This window comes from Aquila chrysaetos, chromosome 5 (genome assembly GCF_900496995.4).
Source record: "Aquila chrysaetos chrysaetos chromosome 5, bAquChr1.4, whole genome shotgun sequence".
Classification (NCBI taxonomy): Eukaryota; Metazoa; Chordata; class Aves; order Accipitriformes; family Accipitridae; genus Aquila; species Aquila chrysaetos.
The window spans coordinates 51,319,576-51,339,571 of NC_044008.1; the positions used below are offsets into that span (position 1 = coordinate 51,319,576).

A 19,996-nucleotide genomic window follows, 5' to 3' on the forward strand; every position below is an offset into this window, starting at 1 on the left:
AAAAGACACCATAAATCAAATCTGTTTAGGAATGTGTGCAATTACCAATGCAGAAGTTTTATTCTTAAAGTATTTTAAGTTTTACAGTGTTATTTATGGAAAATACATCTCTCGTGCTACTGTGATGGTGTACTTGAACCAGATAGTGACTTTTTTGAGAAGTGTGTACTTTTAATCAGCTGGCTATTCCTTTAGCTGTTCTGGTCAGATAAAGTTCAATTTCTATCAGATTAATTAAGCTTTTCAGTTTCATTGCAAAGGTAGTCAATTCATGTACTAAAAGGTAGTTGTAAAATGTAGATAGTTGTCATAATATCAAGTCATAGTATAGTTTGGGGCAGATAACTAAATAAAAATGTAACTGGAATACTGTCTCATAGGTATCATTTAGGCTAGACTTTATGGTACAAAATGTTTTAATTTCTGTTGTTTATCAGTGCTGAATTATACCATGTATAACTTGGGGGGTGAAAGAAATTTGGATCTGGAAATCACAGTTTAGTTGTCTCAAAATGTTATCCTCTCTGTGCCCTGTAGGAGGAAGTGAATGAGTGGTGGATAAAAGTTTTTCTAGGCAGTATAGATTTTGTTGATTAAATCTAGTTTTGTCACTATTTTCGCATAGTTCTCAGCTTCTGAGTAATTTCTCTTAAATCTTACCTTTTTCAGTTTTAGTACATCAGGAAGTTGTTCTCTGTATATGTGGTTTTTAGCAACAGAAAATTTATAGTTCCCTTGAATTTGTAATGTTGTCCACTTCTGTATAATCTCTTTTCCAAGGTTATGCAAAATTGAAACTGCTTTACATGGCTTTGATTGGATAAGGTTTTTTCCCATCTTTAAACACATTTCCTGTGAACAAAACGGTTCTGAAGAAAAAAATCTGTGGTTTTCTTTGTTTTTCACTGAGTTTCAGTTTCTCATGACATATAACCCTTACCAGACAGTTGTGCATATTTTAAGTTGAATATCAAATTATCTCAATATTCAGAGCATCTGAATTATGATGATGATTCCTTGAAAAATTAGGGTAGTTAGAGAATTGTCATATAATTCTCCATAAGTTTCTTTACTAGAAATGGAAATAGGAACCAGGTAACTTGCTTCATCCTTTAAACTGTTTTCTTTTTCCCATTTAATGTGAAGCCAGAGGGCACTGTTCTTCATACAATACAAACGTGTAGCCATTTCAATTTTGGGTGAAGGTCTCACATGGATTCACAGCACTGTCACTGTAGTGAAAACTTTGGGTTATGACTTTTAATGTGCATTTCTTCATGCAGAAAAGCTACAAATGTTTTGACTCTAAATTAAATTAATCTCACAGAGTATTCTGAAAGCCAAAAATCTGCAATCAGCGTGGTGCCTGCTTATTAGCTCAACTCAGAAATAATGTACTGGTTTCAGAGGCAGTGTAGTGTTAAGTAAAGCCACTGTCATGAAAACATTTTGTTTAGCTTCCTTTTTTTCTTTGATACTTACTTTGTCCTGAGAAAAGCTACTGTTTTATATGAAAAAGGGATGGGAAAATTCTCTTCTCTGCATGTTTCTTCAACATTCATGGTTACACTAATTGCCTTCTGCACAGAGTAATAGCCAGGCTGTAGAAATTAGGCTGGACCTCCCTCAGCTGTCTTTGGAGTGTTAACATGGCTCTGAAATCTACCCTTTTTCCCCTAAGCTCCCCACCCCAAATCTTAGTGTTAACTTCCTGTTTTCTCTTTGGATTCCACCTTTCTCTCTGCCTTTCCATCTGTTACTCTACCTCAGCTTTTTATTTGGTTACCTTAGTTATCCCATGTCAATAAAGTAAGAATATATATGAGAGAATATTTTAGTTAACCACAACCTAAGCAAATGCAAAAGCTCTGCTCCTAACTGGCACTGTTTATGCAATATAAACCACTAATCCATGAGGGCAATTTATTTGAATGTGTTTTAAATTCCTGCTGGAGCACTTCCTAATCTTAGCCAGGCCTCCTGTGTAACGGAGAGAGGAGCAGAATACACGCTTTCACACCCGCATGTAAAGAAGTGTTTGTCTTATTGTGTAATAGACCTAGTGCCTGTAATATACAGCATTCTTGCAATAAATACCATCTGTGGTTGTGAAATGCCTCTACTTCTACATTTGAGCTAGCCACAAAAACCTTTTATTACTTCGTATATTTCACTTTTGCTTCCATTGTCTGTTGTTATCAAAATTTCTTCAAGGAGTTCAGGAAAAGCAGGGAAGGGGGTTGCAGTGAGGGCATGGGAGTCTGAGCAATGAAGACCAGTTTGGATCAATTCTGCACGCAACCCCACTGAACACAAACACGGTTGCAGAGAATTGAAATCCTGTGTAATAAATGGGAAGGTTACAAAGTCAAGAGATTGTTAATAAAGGCTATGTTTTAGTGAGTTATTTTCTAAATATTTTCCTGAAATTTTGATGATGTTTCATGCTTCACATTAAATTGCAAAAGTAGTGTGAGGGTTGTTTGGCCTGTATCAGGGTGTGAGTCATGAAGTTGGCTTTGTCTGGCTTGTGAACTGTGGGGGGGAGTTAAGGCAGAGCTATATTTAGGAGTATCAACTGATGTCAAACTGTGGAGCACTGCTAAACAACAGTGTTTAAAGGGGCAGCACTGGATAGTTTAGGCTCAAAGTTTAGATTGTTTGTAGTGGTTTATCATTTAGTAAATAATTGGAAAAGCTGATATTTACTAGAAATATTCTTCTGCAGGAGGCTGCAAGCCAAGCAGTATGAGTTTCAATTCCACTTGTACTTACCTAGTAACAGGTATTCTAATTTCACTGTCAAAACTGTATCATTTGAAAATATCAGGCATAGATAAGTTCCAGTTTCACCTTAGATGTTTCAGAATCTGAATTTGTAAGAATTTATTTATAAATAATTGTTTAATTCCAGTTACAGGTAGATAAGGGTAATGTTTGAGGGGCTGTTACTATTGAGTTTTTGTCTTAAGATACAGAACAGCTGGTGACATTACTTGATTGTATTTTGAAATTCTGGCATTAGTACCTGGAACTAAATTCAGGTACCTTTTTGCATCTAATTAAGACTAAAAGAAGTATGGTTTTCTAACCTTTCTTGCTCCCTACTACCTAATTCTCTCCAGTGAGGTCTGTTATGTATTTGGGCAAAATTCAAGCCAGTGATTTTAAAAAATGAGAGGCTCCATTTTCCAAGGCTGCTCCTCTGTCATAACTGTCATAGATTCTAGCTAGTGTTTTTTGTGCGGTTTTGCATTTGGTAGCTTTCCTTTGTGCAGGCATGTTTTGGTAGATAATTCACGTAATTTGGTAGTGAGCATTTTATATTGCCATCTTTGTTTCTGGGCCTGTCTGAAGACAGTGAGATCACAGTAGGAAAATTGCAATGAATTTAAGGACCCCAGCTGAGACATGAGTCAAAGCTTTTCCTTACAGAACGGAGATTATTTCTGTCATCCTAATGAATTGGAAGTGGGCAGGTTTTTCAAAGGCACTTGGTGTTGGTTTGAGCACACTATTATTGCTGGGCAGACCTGAGCCAAGACAATGTACTGGTGGGGAAATAGAAAAATTACTCTCGGAATGTATAAATTATACAGTTGTTTAAGTTGACGTATGGGGGATAAGTCAGTTTATCTGTTGCTGTCATTTTAAGCTTCATTGGCTAAAGTATTGTCATTGCCAACTTTGACTTGATAGAATTCTGTTTTGGCGACTAATTGGATTTCTGAAACACAATATTGAGCAACAAATATTCATTTAAATACTTGGTGTTTTCCAAGGGTCATATGTTAAGATTTGTACAAGTCATGCTTTATGCAATATTGAAGTATTGGGTCAGCCATTGTGAGTTGCGTGGCTGTGAACCAGTTGATCTAAATGAAAATGCAAACCTGCTGGTAGTTCTTGTTACATCAGTTATTGCACTTACACATCAGCAAAGACATTTGAACCAATTCCCCCCTTTTTTAGTCTGCTGGAACTGTTGAGGACAAGGAATTTGAAAGCACATGTGATGAATTCTAAAGACAGCCTATATGGTTCATTGATGCAGAGCTGTGTGTTGAGAAGCTTTCAAAAAAGGACCTAAAAAGTTTGTAATCCTGATGGTTACATTTTTCAGAGCTTTTCCGCAAAAGACAAATTGTTTTGTGACATTCAAATAGCAAATTCTCTGAGCAGTGGTACTAACAACGCCTGGATTCCTGTGGACTGGTGTCCTTAAAATCCGCAGCTTCCCTCTAAGCTATGCCTATCCTGCAGTTGTGCGTGTCTCAGTTGGCCAGCCAGGATGCACATGCTGGTCACCAGGCAGCTGCTTCCAAGCAGGATATATAATGATCGTGTTTTGCCTGCCCTTTTGTCAGTGAGCTCACCAATTTTGGTCTCCCTTCAGTACTTAGCCATTGATTTTACATAACTTGTGGAAACTTAATTATATCTGAACCCTCTCCTCTCTCCCACTGGTAAGCTTAGTGGAAGTCAACGACATGTTTAAAAGTTGTTGACGGGAGACTGCGTGATTACAGGAGTTGTGTTTACTTTGGAAATGAGACTAAAAACATACTCCATTTTTACAGATTCTTTTGTGTACATAATCCCATCAGGAAGTATGACATACTGTGTTGGAAGTGTTGCTTCTCAACCAAAAGAAGTCATTTAAGTAATCAGCCATTTTTAGTAGAAATGCTTTTCATTTTTAGTAGAAAAGGTTCATCTACCTAGAACTCTTCCAGAGCATTTAAAGCTGATACCTAGCAGGGGCAAATGGCCACATTTATTTTGTTCAGAAAAGCAGCTGATCTGTGTTTTAAGGTTTTGCTTTGTCCTGAAGCAGCAGCCGAGCCACTGCTGTTACTTGTGGGTGATACATGATACTGCATCTGTGGACTCTTCTGCTTCATCAGCAAAATGTTAGCCAGGCTGGTCTAGTTTCTGAGGGGGTAGCAGTTGGACCTGGAGACAAATTAACTTGTTTCAGGACCATGAGGTGTTGGCTGCACTTTCTACATGGGTGGAGGGAAAAAAAGGTCTCTTGACTAGTTTTATAAGATGCTGATCTGGTTGGCTTCATCATGCCATAGGAGTTTCACCATGATTAATATGTTGATTTGCCATTTCTTGGACAACATGTCAGAAGCAGTGTCTCTTACAAATGCATTAATGCTTTGTTAGCTGGGGGAGTGAAAATTGGGTGAGAGGGAAAATTGCCTTTTTATTAAATTAATTTTTCTCTGTTTATTTAGTATCCTGAATTGGCTCACCCAGAGTCTGACAAGTGCTGGTGCTGGGGCGGGGGGGGGGGCAAGCTTGCTGTTTTTTGATGGCCACTGGCTGCTAGATCATCCTAGCTGTATATGAGAAGGTGTTCTTAGACTACCTTTTGGGGTGGGGTCTCTTTTATCCTGTAATGCAAATTAAGCACTCAGTGACTGGTGTTATTACTGTTGAAAAGTAAATTAAATACTAAGGGTTTTCCAGACATGGAGATGTGAAAGCTCCAAGCTCCCTTCCTGGTATCTTTTGTCAGTGTGAGGCTCATGCCTGTTCTTAACAAATGAGAAGAGCAATGTTGGGGATGTGATCATTGCATGTAGACTGATGGGATGTAAATAAAATGAAATCTTACTAGTTACTTTTTTGCAAGGGGGCATTAAAAATCAAGATTAGATCTATTTAATTTCTTTTCTCAGTTTTGAAATAAAGGAACATTTTAAAGCCCAATTCAATTATGCAGTCTTCTGCACTAGTCTTAAGAATTCTTGTATCTTAGGAATGACCTGTATATTTTCTCCCATTTTATTCTTGACCTAGAGCTAATAAAAGTTAATATGTTGCAATATTTTAGGAAGTCAAAGTTATATGGACTACGAATTACAGTAATAACTCTCAGTGATACATTAACTGAAGTAATCAGAAATTAGGGGGGAAACGGCAGTCTTTTTTCCTTTCCTTTGTGGAAAAAAGGTTGGGGGGATAAGGAGTAGCAGTCTTAATTTTTAGGTAATTTTTTATGTTTTAAATAGACATGATTTTAGTATGCTTAGTTTACACAGATGCAGACTGCCAGAAATACTTCCTGTGAAGCTGACTTGTAAAATTCAGGATTTAAATAGTTCTAATTTTGTGGAAAAATAAGAATTTTTTTTAATTGCTGTGACAAAACCCTATTTTAATCAGAAAAATGAAGGGCTAGCAGAACTTCTTCTCCAGAATTTTGTATTTCTTATGTACTTTCGTCAGTGATTAATATGTGTGTTTTGAAATAACTTCCTGGAATTCCGCCTTTACTTTTCACTAAAAATTTGTGACTATTCCAGCTAAATTTTATTTGATGTGTTTGGAGCATATCTCCACCTTTTAATCTAAGATTAGTCTTAATGGCCCAGTCATAGGTTTTCGTGTGGCAGTAACTTCTTTATTTTTTTCATTTGAATGCATTTTCTGTTTATTCTGGAATTTATTTTGCTATTAAAGTAGAGCCATGATAAATAACTCATTATCAGTAACTTCCTAGGCTGCTGATATAACAAGTGTTTAAGGCATCCTCTGTTCCCTCTCATGCCATCTGTTTGTACACCCATTATGTCTAATAGTCCTAACCAAGCCATTGGAAACGTGCTTTCTTCTGTTAGAATCTTTCTTTTGATTAATTATTCCCCAAAATATTATTGCTTGTAATTACAAATGAGCTATTTAAAGGTTTCTTTTAGCTTGAAGTCAAATTTTATATTATTCTTTATCCTTCTTGAAAATTATTGTATTTAAAATAAACATCAACTTCTGCATAATGTAGACTGAAATGATCCATTATTCATGGTACTTCGGAACACTTAAAGCCATATTTCCCAAGGCAACAAAATAAGCAAGCAGAAATCACTTATAGGCAGATGTAATGGGGTGGTGTATGTGTGCCTTTAAAGGAGAGCATTAGGCATTGGGTCAGGTCTTGGAAAATTGAATTTTAATTAGTTACTTGCATGTCTTACAAGTTAACAGGATAAATGGTCAATGACTCAGCAGGGCATTTCCCACAGAATGTTGTACACATTTGTACAATACACAAATGTACAATGTTACTACATTTGGTAGTTGGTACGCTGCTTCTACTTGTGATGTCTGAGATATCCTAGTAACTGATTAATCTATCTTTGCATTTACCTGGTGTATTGAATGATGAAGGCCTCATTCTTTTCTTAACTTATGAAATGCAAATCAAGTATATTGGGATTCTACAGTTAAGTAAATTCTAAAATCAGCACAAGGGTGGTCAAAATTTAATAAGCATTTATAATAACCATTGTCTTTTGTAATTGGCACTTCTAGTAGTAGATTCTAAATTCCCTGTGTACCTAGGATACGTAATTCAGAACTTGTAGCAACATGTTCATGTGGATTTTTCTAGGCAAACATGACAAAACCTCCAAGACTTCTACAGATTAAAATTAATTCCTTGCAAGATCAGTGCCTGAAGGCCTCGTTAATTTTAACACCACTTATAATTGATTCTGGGAAATAACAGATGTTACTTATATTTTATAATCTTCAATTTAAGAGAACAGTATATACATGAAGTCTGCCCATTTTCAGGACACATTACTAAAACTCAATAAAACCTAAAACGGCATTTTCTCTTAATGGTTGGTTGGTTGTTAGACTATGTTATAACTAGTCTGATTTATGAAGAAATCATTTGATGTTATTGATCTATTAGCTGAGATTAGTTATTTGCTCTGTTGTGGGAAGCATTTGGTCAAGAAATTAAAAGAATTCAGTATGCAATTCTGCTCAAAACCCTAATGAACTTTAGATCTTCACTCACTTGCATCTTGTCTCAAGTACTCTCATAAAAATATTGAAATATTGTATGGGGTTTTATGTCTTCCCAGTGTCTACTTAAAAATAAATATTGAACTTTACTACATTTTTAAATAGAAGGGCTTTGCCTCCATCTCCTTTCCTCTAACGTTAAACACTCTTCATGTTCAATCTGATAGAGCACAATTGAATCAATGCTTCCCCTCAGCCTTGGGCTGCTGCTTCCCCCTTCCCTGCCTTCTGAAGTTGTATATACATTTCAATGTGGGCGAAAAATTTTTAAAACATTTTAATAGAGTGAAGTGAGAAGTGATTGTTTTGATTAATACTTCCGATATATAATCTTTTTATGTTACTGACCTAAGAAAATAAGATCCTATTTTAATAGATATCCAGAACTGAGCATGTGTGCGTAGCTAACATTATTAATGGTGGTCCTACAAAACAGTAGAATTACAATTTCTCTACTTTTTTTCTGATGTAACTACTATGATATATTCAGTGAGCCAGAGAGGTTTATTTTAAAAGATTTTGAATTTTCTCCACTTTAATGTCCAAAATATAAGAAATGTAAACTGTGTTTTTGCTAGAGGACTGCTGGAACATAGATATTTGTCTTGTTCTGCTACTTTGAGGGTGAAGAATCTTGGGTCTTTTAGTATATGTTCCTTTTGCAAAACTTAATTAGGTATTAATATCAAGCCTAACTAAAGTATTCTAAAAAATACGTCAATGTTTTCCTGGGTTTTGTTGACTTTTTTTAATCATAAGATTTATTATCAATTCATAATTATGTACAAAACAGCTTTATGAAGGGTCAGTAGCCCATCTTTTTCTGTCTTCTACAAGGCAGATGTCAACATTATAGCTGAAGTCTTCGAGAGTTTCAATATAGGAATTACAAACAAAAGAACTTTTTTGGTTTTTGTTAAATACTTTTCTCTCTGAACCAGTAGAAATCATCAGTAGATGACTAGCATGTGTTTATCTGTGGGACAAAGTAGGGAGGCTTCCTGGAAAGAGCTTACACCTGTGAGACACTTCTCATCTCAAAAAAAAAAAACATACTCTCTTTAGAGAGTGTAGTTAACGCTCTGTTGTCTAGAAGGCTTTCTTTTTCCTTAGAGGATTGCTGGGCAAAATTCTTTCCCTTGCATAGAATTTTCCATATGAATTCAGCTGATCTGTTTTCCAGTACAATATGCCATTTCATTAATTTATTTACAAAAGCACATTTACTACTACTACTAAAAAACTCAACAAATCAGCATTTCAAAGGACTTCTAGATTATCAAAGTAAGTATGTTGAAACAACCATTCCTAAATTCCATTTGTCTGGGACAACAACCATGCTGAACTGCCTCTGAAGTTCTGGTAGTCATTTAAAAAAAAGATTAAGTAAATTCAGATGTGTTGCTGTCAGGTCAAATTAAAATCATTTATTTAAAGTAATTATAAATCTAAAATTTGGTTTGTGTTTCAGAAACCCTTGAAGAGTCTGTATGGTGCTAAATGCTTTCTGCATGCAGTAATGGAAGCATTGATTTGATGTACAGGCTAACTGAAGTGATTTCCAGTGCCTATGTGATCGCATTGTACAAAGATCTGTCCACATATTTACTGTTGATCAGTATCGCTGCTTTCAAGTCACGTCAAGTTGAGCCTGTGTGTGGAAAGGAATTATAATGTGTGGGCTCAGGCAAAGTATATTACATGTATACTGCTGAGTAGAACTACTAAAATTTTTATAAAACCACAAAAGGTACCGTTTAGTGCCTTTATCAAGAATGCTTTACAGTTAAAAGCTTAAAGTAGCATAAATGGGAGTTTTTTTTACATATTTCTTTTTTTTGTGAAGCTACAAGTGCATTGATTTCATAATATGTAAAGAGGAACGGGGGTGGGTTACAGATCTAAGCATGAACTTTCTGAGTTTCTGTGCTAAAATTAAGTTTACCCATAAATATTTAAAAATCAGGATCTTTAGTTTTGAGCTCCAAAAACTATTATGGCATGACAAATGAAATAATTTTGCAGCATAAGAAAAACATCATTATCTGAAATACTTTCATCTTCTATATTTATTTGCATCATTAAGCAACTTAAGGAAATCAATATTTCATTTTGACTAGACCTATTTATAAACCCAGAAGTCAGATTTGGAATGTTAACTGGTTTTGGTTTAATTCTATTTACTTTAAGGTAAATTTGTATTTTACCAAGCAAATTCCTGACTCAGCTTTGGGCTCTGCTTTTTCACAAAGACTGAGTGCAGGTAGATCTCTATCCATTCACTTTATAATTTTAAAGATGTTACTGTTTCATGTAAGGGGTTTTTTTATAGTTTCCTTGAAACTGTTTTTAGTCTAGTCTGAGAAGAGTATAGGAAAGTTCATAATTACAATTGTCAGCTCAATCAACAGTTAGGAAATGTATGTTATCATGCAGTTTAAGTACTTAATCAAATATATGGTATTTTTTTCCAAAGAATCTCAGCAGAAGATAAATGATGCTTGTTTACTCATTATATATGTTTGCAATCCTCTTTGAAACTGTAATCTTGCAATAGGAGATTTTAGTGGAACATGCTATTAGATAATACTATTGCTTTCCTTGCAGTTCCTCTAAAAGCACACAGCTTTGAACTGCTAGTCTTTTTCCTAAAAGAACTCAATGGGGTCCCCTAGCACTTTTTCATCTTTTACTACTTGATGATTCAGTAGTGAAATACTGAGGTGCTTCTTGTGTCAAAAGTCGCTTATTGCATTTAATGCCTTATCGCGTGATTGTGTCCCTTGGGGAGAGGGGATTTTGCCACAACATTATTAATAATATGGCTGAGTTTACTCTCATCTGATCAGAAAGTTATGCTCAATTTGCCCTCAAACTGCTGTGAACCTAAAAGTAAAGTTTTACAATAAAAGTATAACTTAACACCTTTGTATTGAGGAACTGAATTAGTTTCTGCTTGTTAATCTCTAGCACATACTTAGGTAGAACTTGTTTCATTGAAACTCATGAAGAAACTGGGACAGAGGCTTCTACAGTTTTTTGGACACTGGTGATTTTTAGAGATTCAGCTCAAAAAAACCCACATTGGGAAAGAGGAAATGAAATACAAAAGAAAATGTTGAATTAACTTTTTCTGTAAAATATTGGGAAGTACTGAGAACAGCTGAAATCATGCACATACTTTATAATATTCTGTTTTCCATACAAGCAATTTCATTTGCCTCAGAAGCAAGTAAGAACAATTGAGGGGGAAGTGCATAATTACAGATGAGAAGAGGAGGCTCACCGGCAATCTGTGCTAACATGTGGTCTGTATTATGGAAAAAGTTGATGAAATCTCAACCAGAATGTGGTCTGTGTCTTGATTTACATTCCCTTCCCTTCCAGAAACAGTTTCTAATACAGAAAGGTCAAGTTTTGCTCTCAGATGTCTCTATGCAGTGCCCATGAGACTCAAGAGAAACATGCTTAAAATCTGAGGCGATAAATATATAATACAAGGTACTCTTAAGCCATAGTAGCTACTTGTCCAAACTCCCTACAGTTACCATCATTTAATCCCAGTAATTTGTAAAACATTTTAAGATTCCTCAAATATAAAAGGCATACTATTGTAACCGACTTAGATCCTACCAAAAGCCAGTTTCCCCTTGCAAAATCCCTCCCCTTTTTTTTTTTTTTTTTTTTTTTTATTTTTTTTATTAGGGATAGTAATGGAAGGATGGGGGCTGATGCTTAAAGTGTACGTGGAAACAGTGAACCAATATTAGTCATCCTAATAGGTAACAGTGTGCTAATGGTATAATCTTTTTCTAGGCTTATAATAGATAGTAGGAAAAGGAGAATTCTGTGGATAGGTTTGAAGGAGAGTGATTATTGATACGGAGTTATTTTCATTATTTTTTTCATCATTTTAATATTATTTGGCAAATACATTTTGCCTTTCTGTTTGTTTTAGTTGGCTTTTAGCCTATTTACTTTAAGGAGAAAGTGGAAACATCTAAGAGCCAATCGTATTTTTAAGGTGGATTTGTGAATTTGTTTTCTCATATGTGTTTTTTAAAGCACCTTTTAAAAATATTTCTTTTCAAATGTCTCTCACTAGGGAGGAAAAAAAAAAAGTATTTGTATTACTGCCCAAAGAAAATTATAGAGGTCTTAGTCTGTTTGTACACTCCCTTTGAAACAAAAGGCACATGATTGTTTTAAGATTTCAGATTGTGTAGATTTACAAAAGTTTGCATCACACCTCCTTTACATGAATTATGAATGAGCTTGCATGGTCTTTCTTCACTGATACATAGTGCAGTGCATGGAGCATTTAAACCAGGAGGCTTTGCATATTGTAAAGTCTTAATCTTTCTGAACAAACAATGTTGATAAGAAGTGATATATTTCAGTGGGGACAGAGCCTTACTGGGAAGATTAACGTTAGCTTTTTGCTTTACTTAGTTCCTTACAGTGTTAGTCCAAAGCTTGACTTGTCTCCGTTCCAAAGCAGCCAAGGATTCTTAAGTGGTGATATCATCAGTGAGAGAAGATAAAGATCCACTGAACTAATGTGCTGAGGCTAGTAACAATGTGGCAGAAGTTAAAATTTAAACAGCTTTCATTCTTCTTTGTTTGATTTTCACACTGCAAACTAAATTATTTCCTTATCTGATTGAAAATGTTATGCGTGGTGGTGTCTGCTTCATTTTTGCATCTTGAAAGAATGTTAAATGCTAAATCTTTCTACATCAAGGGAAACTAATTACATATATCTTGAAATTGATCTATTATGTGTTCAGATCTTTATGGCTGAATTCAGCTGGAAAAGTGTACTTTATCTTTAAAGGCAGCAAAATTATTGTCTAACGTTTAGTGGTTACCAGCAAGACATAGAGGCGAAAAGTAAATGGAGACTTGTCTTAAATCTCCTACTGCTTTTGAAAATTTCAGTCGTGATGTTCTTATCTATTTTTACCATTTAGTTTCTGTCATGTGGTAAAAACGCTGGTGATACACGTAGGTATATACTTGATTTAGTATTGTTATCTTCTGGGGCAAGTAATAGAAAAGACTCAACAAAAGAAAGACTTGTAAATCTCCATCTGTGTAATAATTCTCCCTGATACACACCATAATTTGGTCTACTTTCAAATGACAACCAACCAAACTTGGAAGGTCGGTCTTAACATTATGTCACAGGCTTTTAATGAGTTCCTTGTCTCTTAAGAGGAAGTCTTATTTTCAACCTACAGATTGACAATTACTGTTGAAATAGTAACTTTAATACTTTGAAATATGTTTATTGTTGGTCACCGTGAATGATTTGTCAGAGTAACCTGAATATAGTCTATGTAAAAAGTACGCAACTGGTTACATTTCTATAAATGTGGACAATACTCTTAAAATATGCTAGCAAAATTCAGTTTGATAAACAATTATGTGTAGCATTGACTTCTTTAGGATAAGAGAGATAATTTATAACCTTTTTAAAATTGTATCTCCCCATAATATTTGAAGTCTTGCCTGTTTCTTTTGAAGATGGTACCAAGTTTGTGGAACTAATGCTACTCTGTCTGGGTGTTTCCATCTGAGTGTTAAGCTTTGTAAAATTACCTTTCTTTCAGTGAAGTCCTTGGCACATAGACAGAGCCCTGGGGAGTGGTATTTTTCAGTGCCCATTATTATTCAAGTCCAGTTGAGTTCAGGCACTCTGTTTCTTTATTGACCAGTAGTATGTGGGAATGCTTTTTCAAAACAAAAATATTAGCAAAGCATTTAGATGACGAATTTAAGAAAAAATAATCTAGTCTCACACTTACCATCAAGTCTTACATGGTATCCCTTGGTAGGCTTGACTTTTCATCATGGATAGCTTGCTTTGTGGTTCTCTACACTGTAGTCCCCTTAATCTCAACAGGACTATGCACAAGAAAAAAATACAGTAGTAACTGTTTAGTAGATATGGCTCTTTGCCTTCTGTTATAAAATCTGTAAAGATGATTTGGCTCCTGACTGAGAAGAAAAGGCTTTGCTACCAAGTACAATGTTAGAAGTAGTGTTACACAGTATATAGCAAAGTATGTGATATTTCTAAGAAGGAGTTTTTAATAAACTCTTGTGTCTTTGAAGTTTACACCCCCCCCCCCCCCCCGAACAGTCAGAATTCAGCATTTTCTTTTGTATAGAAATTAGGTGGGTGACACACCACAGGCAGAGTTAATAAAAAGCAGTTTTCTGATCAAGTTAATACGTTTAAAAATTCCTATAGACATTTCTAACTCTAGCTTCTCTTAAAAATAAATAAATAAAAGCAATGTACAACAAACTGTCTACCAGCATGCATGTTTATTTGTGTGACAGACTGCATACTTTGTAGACTAGGTTGTTTTTTGAGAGATGACTATTCAAAAATACTTGCAATGCTTTTTAGTATTTCATTCTTTAAGCTAACCTAAAACAAAGGAGCAGTAGTTTGTCTCACCTTCTTTGCTTAAGCAGTTTTTTCTTACCTTTGGTCCCTTTCTTTTTGAAAATTATTGTACTACAAAACCAAATGTGAAGTAGAATGCATGTGTTATGATGATGTCTTTTTTTCAAGGGCTGAACAGGACAAAACCAATCTTAAGATGGGAGGCATATTTATAAGCTTAGTTTTGGAGTGCCTTTTTTAAGACCATTCAAGTAGATAACGTATTAATACACATTTGAGATCTGTGATCTCAAGCAGTATGTGTAAATTTCAGTGGAGTGAACAATAAATAGGTTTAAGATTTATGTATCAGCATAATTAGAATTCTTCCATTGACATGTCATGTGGTACTTTGGCATTAGTTATGTTACATCTTCCTCTAATGTTATTCAGAAAATACATAAGCAGTTACTTACTCATAATCATATTATGCAAAAAAGTGTCCAAGAACCTTTAATCTTTATGGATTTTTTTGCCAACATTCGTTACTAAGAATTTGTAAATTAAATAGATTCATCAGGGCTAGCTGCTGCTCTATGCTAGCTCACACAGTTAAGCAATTGAAACACTCAGGTTGTAAGCCTAACAGATTTTCATGAAAACTGACAGATTTTTTTATTTTTAGTGTATTATTGTTGCCAGACACTAGTATAATTCATGTATTTTTACCTTCAAACATGAAACAAAAGAGCAGAGAGCTTTGTTTTCTTTATGGTAGTAAGAGTACAGTAATGTGTGTTAAGAAAAGAGTGAGTCTATCTGAAGTAAGATTTAGTAACTTGATTTCTCTGGTTCACATTACACTGTGAAAAGAAGCTGTTCACCTCCCACTCTAAATCATTTTCCTTTTACCAGCTGGAGAAGATCAGAATAAAATGCACCCATCCCTTTTCTTAGTCCCTGGTGGTGGTGATGATCCAGCATTTGTTTTTCATTCAAACCACATGTTGAATAAGTGAAAAAGAGGAAATACATGCTGGTCATAGGTCAGGTGCAACACAGAGTTTATACAGATTTATTTTCTTTGTAGCATCTGCTATCCTGCATTTAAAGCCGTTGAATGTTGTTCTGCTTCCAGTTATTTTGAGGCAGATTTTCTTAAATAGTGACATTTTGGGTTTTGGCATATCCTACTAGCCAGACATTCAGCCTTCAGAGCTGTAGAAACAGCCTGATTCTGCAGATGATAACTCTGCAGCAGACTGGCTTTTCAGAATTTAAACTCCCTCATGATCTCATAGGGTGGAAGCTGACTCTCTGTTTCTGGCCTCAAATAAAGAAGACTAAGCCAACAAAAAGAACCTGGAAAAGTATTACGGTGATAATGGGGAGCTGGGGTTAAGAAATTCTCTGCTTATCACTACTTGGGCACGTAGGAGAGAATGAGGAGGAAGGAGCACAAATACACTGCAATCTACAAATGCGAATTTAATTTTTAAGTAGGTATTGATTATGAGCTAAAGGTTTCAGTTTTCTCGTAATAAGTTACATGTGCATTTAATTTATACTCCATTAGAAGTACTGCAATGTTCATTGCTTACGATTGAAGGAGAATCAGGAAAAGTGAGTGTATCAATATCAGCTTTATTTGTTGTCTTTATTACTCAAACACTTCTGGTAGTGTTTTTATAGCTCGTGACTAAATTATGAATGATGTCCTGTTGGTTAGGAATTTGAAAGCAATAATTTCAAATTGTCTTAAATGTCCCAGCCAGCCAGCCAAGACTAAATATGCATTTACAGCAGCTATTTTGCAGATTTATAGCTAATATTTTTTCTATATTTTTTCTTATCACTAGAATTTAAGCTCAGTTTTCTCCAACTTGCCAGCATTATGAAATATATTAGGATTAGAATTAATAGCTTACTATGTGATAAATTAAATTTTACAGGATTCAAGTTGCAGAACAGGGGAATCCCAAATGGGCATAAAGGAAGGGAGCGGGTAGGAAGAAGAAAAAAGAAAGCATTCTTCACAATAAGAGTAATTAAGCACTGGAGGAGGTTGCCAACAGAGGCTGTGCAGTCTCCATCATTAAAGGTTTTTAAAACTTGGCTGGACAAGGCCCTGAGCAACTTAATCTAACTTTGAAGTTAGCCCTGCTTTGGGATGGAGCTTGGAGTAGATGACCATTGGAGGGCTCTTGCAGTCTAAATTTTTCTAAATTTAAACCACCAAAAATAAGTCTGAGCTGTCCAAAGGATTGGATATATTAGAAGGGAAAAAAGTCCTCATGTCCTTTCTGTTCTTCAGAGTTACAAACATGCCTTTTTAAAATACAGAGGGAATGCAATGGGAACTGTGAGACTAAATATCAAATATCACACCAGAGACTTGAGTACCCAGATTATGCACAAATATTTTAACCTATTTTATATGAACAGTGAGGAATTTTTGAATCTGATTTTTGTAATTACAATAAAATCAGCTTTTTTTAGCTTGATGATCATGTCTTTAGTCTCATTTAATATGAAAGTGAATGATTTTTTGTTGCTTTGCTTTTCTTTTTCCAATTTCTCTTAGGAATAGGAGGCCTGCAAGATTTTGTGCTAAAGTCTGCAACACTGTCAACGTCGCCAGCTTGTCCACCATTTACACCTCTCAACTTTGAAGCTACACCGATTGTTCGGGTAGCTGTTGAACCGAAACATCCAAGTAAGTTTAAAGGAGGATGGGAATGGTAACGCAAATTCAATGTGGTAGCAATGCAGCTTCCCACCCTTAGTGATTTGGCTAGTTTATGATCTATCCACTGAATCAGAGACTGACCCAGTATAAAATGAATATACATGTTGCCTAGAGGGCCATACTTTATTGTCCTTGTGAATTCTAGCTGGCTAGCTCATATCTCAGTAGGTGAGGAGATAGAGAAGAGCTTGTTGTGCCCTTTATGGTGAGACTTAGCTGTTCCACAAGTAAGACATTATATGATGCTAAAGGTTCAATATTCCTTTACTGTGAAGATAAGTATATTTTTGGTTTTTTCACTTCTGCTGACATTCTTTTATGCTATATCATTAAGCTCGTGGTACGAATTTGCAGTACTGCTTCTAACTGCAATCTCCCCCAACCCCACCCCCAACCAGAGAGTAGTATATCTCTGGCTATATTTGAATTTCAGCCCAATTTCCATTTGTTGTTGTAGTGTTAGTAGAACCAAAATAACTGGCTTTCTGTTCAGTTACAAAATACTTTTAACACTAATATCACATGTTTTTTAGAAAGCAATTGGACAGCTTAGCAACTATTTGTTGACAAGATTGAAAATCTTTGTTCAACTGTGTTGGCCATGTGAACTAACACTCTGTTTTTTCCACAGTCTATTTACTTTTATGTCTGGTTTTCAAGGATACTTTTCTATTACACCCTTACAAGCTTAGCATTAAATATACAATATCATATTTCTTTTAATAGTCTCCAAGTGAATGAGAAGTTTAATGTCACTCTTCCTTCTGAATATGAATATGCATTCCTAGAAAGACTGTGGGTATTCTTTACCCCATATGTAAAATAAGAAAAAGGAATCATAATCAATTTTTTTAAATTGTATTAATTATGAAAGGCTGCTGACATGAGGTGTTTATGCATAGGTTTGATGTAATCTAGCCAAATTTGACTCAGCTGTGGTTGTAGATGCTCCATTAACTTTAAGGCAACTATTTTTAAACACCTTCATTTTAGGGACAGCTGTGTTTTGTTTCACTGAAAAGCTCTCACATTCCTGATTTTTCCCCTTTTCAGGTTGTAATAGCATTAAAGCTTTTCAGTGGCTTCCAGCTAGTTTAAATCCTTCCTGTGCTTCATTCACTCTTATGCCTTCTAAGTAATCCATATGGAATCATTTTTGCTTTTATTTCAGTAAAGTTAACATGTTATTATTTGTGTCTTTGGAGCATTTTAAGCATTAGCAATTTACAGGTTGCTACACTTAGCCATGAAAGATTGCAAAGAAATACAGTTATTTACTGAAAAATGACTTTAAACAGTTGTAATAAATAAGAAAGGTTATATCTCTTGATAATTTGTGAAAATGAGGAGAGAAATCCTGGAATTTTTAATCATTCATATCAATAACATTCAATTTTTTTATCAGTTGTGAGCTGTTTATGAGCTGGAGTTAATTGTATATATGAACCAAGATAACATAGTCATAGTCAATAGCTAGCTTGGTATACTAAACCTATTGTAAAACTATGTAAAACAAAAATGTCCAATCCATTCAAATGTGTACCGTGGTTATGATTGTATAATATGAATTTTATCATCAGTACATAAATTCTTGGTGACAAATTATGAGTATAGCTTATGTCTTCATTTGCTGCTCTTAAACCATACCACTCTTTGTGACTCATAAGCAGACATTTGCCCACAGAAAGACCTCAGAACTTCGCTGAAAGTTTTTGAGTATTCCTAACATACGTATTTGTGTTTAGCCTTCCATAAAAATGAGTAGCTCCCTTTAAGTCTATCCTACTTCACGTATTCCTTCTTCAGTATTATGTAGTTAATAATACCTTATTTTGCCAGGTGATATGCCTCAGCTGGTCAGAGGAATGAAGCTTTTAAACCAAGCTGATCCATGTGTCCAAGTTTTAATCCAGGAGACAGGAGAGCATGTGCTAGTGACAGCAGGAGAAGTTCATCTTCAGCGTTGCTTGGATGACCTGAAAGAAAGGTTAGAGGGGCAAGGAGGAAGAAATATTTTTAGTTCAGTAGGTGTCTGTTGTATTTCTTTGTCAGATGCATATCTTTGATTTATATTCTGATAAAATAGAAGCTTCATCCACCAACAATTTTTACCACTGGATCATAAATGTACCTCTTTGTAGCTATAAAATTACCTGCAGTTGGGCAGAAGCCATTAGCTCATCACTTCTATACATTTTATACACCTTTTGGGCAATTTGTAGAAATGATAAATTGCAGTAGCTTCAGGAGTCCAATTAAGAATGTATAAATAAATAAATAAAAACTGTGAGGGCAATCATGTCTGATAAATGAACTCTCAAAAATTAGAAAGCACCAAGACCAAAATTGTATGTGAACACTCTATCCCGTTCCTTTGCTCTTCACATTGATTTATTTTTTTTAGTGTTGATCTGCTCTCTTATGAGCAGTATCTTCTGCAAGCGTAAGTATGTACATTTAGTATCTTCTAATGTTTCTTCAAATGGTAGAAGAATGGTTGTCTGAAACAGTCCTTTCCTAGAACTTCATTTACTAAAAAATTTCTGGTACTTCTGTACGCATGCATTTACTGTCATTTTTTTTCTAAACCAAATGCAAACCTGATGATGTATGGTTGACTGTCTTCCTTCTGTACCCATATTCATTCCAGTTAATATCAGACAACAATCACTTCTTACGGAAGTTAGACTGGATCACTTGTAAAATTAGTTGTGTGCTTTAATGGTTATCCTCACTACAACTTAGTGCAACACATTTTTATCTCTTTTAAAAACATAGTATTATTTATTGATACACCTCACTTGAGTGTAATGTCTTGAATAGTGCAAAACTGGTTGCACCTGTCTTCAGTGGCAGTTTGCGTAGCAAGATGTATAAATGCCTTTATTATTGGCATTGGTCAAAATCTGGAGGGGAAAAAAAAAAAAAAAGCTATGTGATGGGGTAATAGGATTATAGTGAGCAGCTAGTGGAAGTCCCTATATTTACATTCCTAAACTTTTCTGGTTTGGCTTTTG

At 35.1% G+C, this 19,996-nt stretch overlaps 1 protein-coding gene across 1 annotated transcript in view; it reads left to right on the plus strand.

The window, feature by feature from the left end:
• Window positions 1-19,996, plus strand: part of EFL1 (elongation factor like GTPase 1) — an 80,885-nt gene that overhangs the window by 36,096 nt on the left and 24,793 nt on the right. The window contains exons 16-17 of the mRNA XM_030013725.1: window positions 16,815-16,946; window positions 18,819-18,966. Coding sequence (XP_029869585.1) covers window positions 16,815-16,946; window positions 18,819-18,966 — 280 coding nt within the window. The remainder of the gene's footprint in view (window positions 1-16,814; window positions 16,947-18,818; window positions 18,967-19,996) is intronic.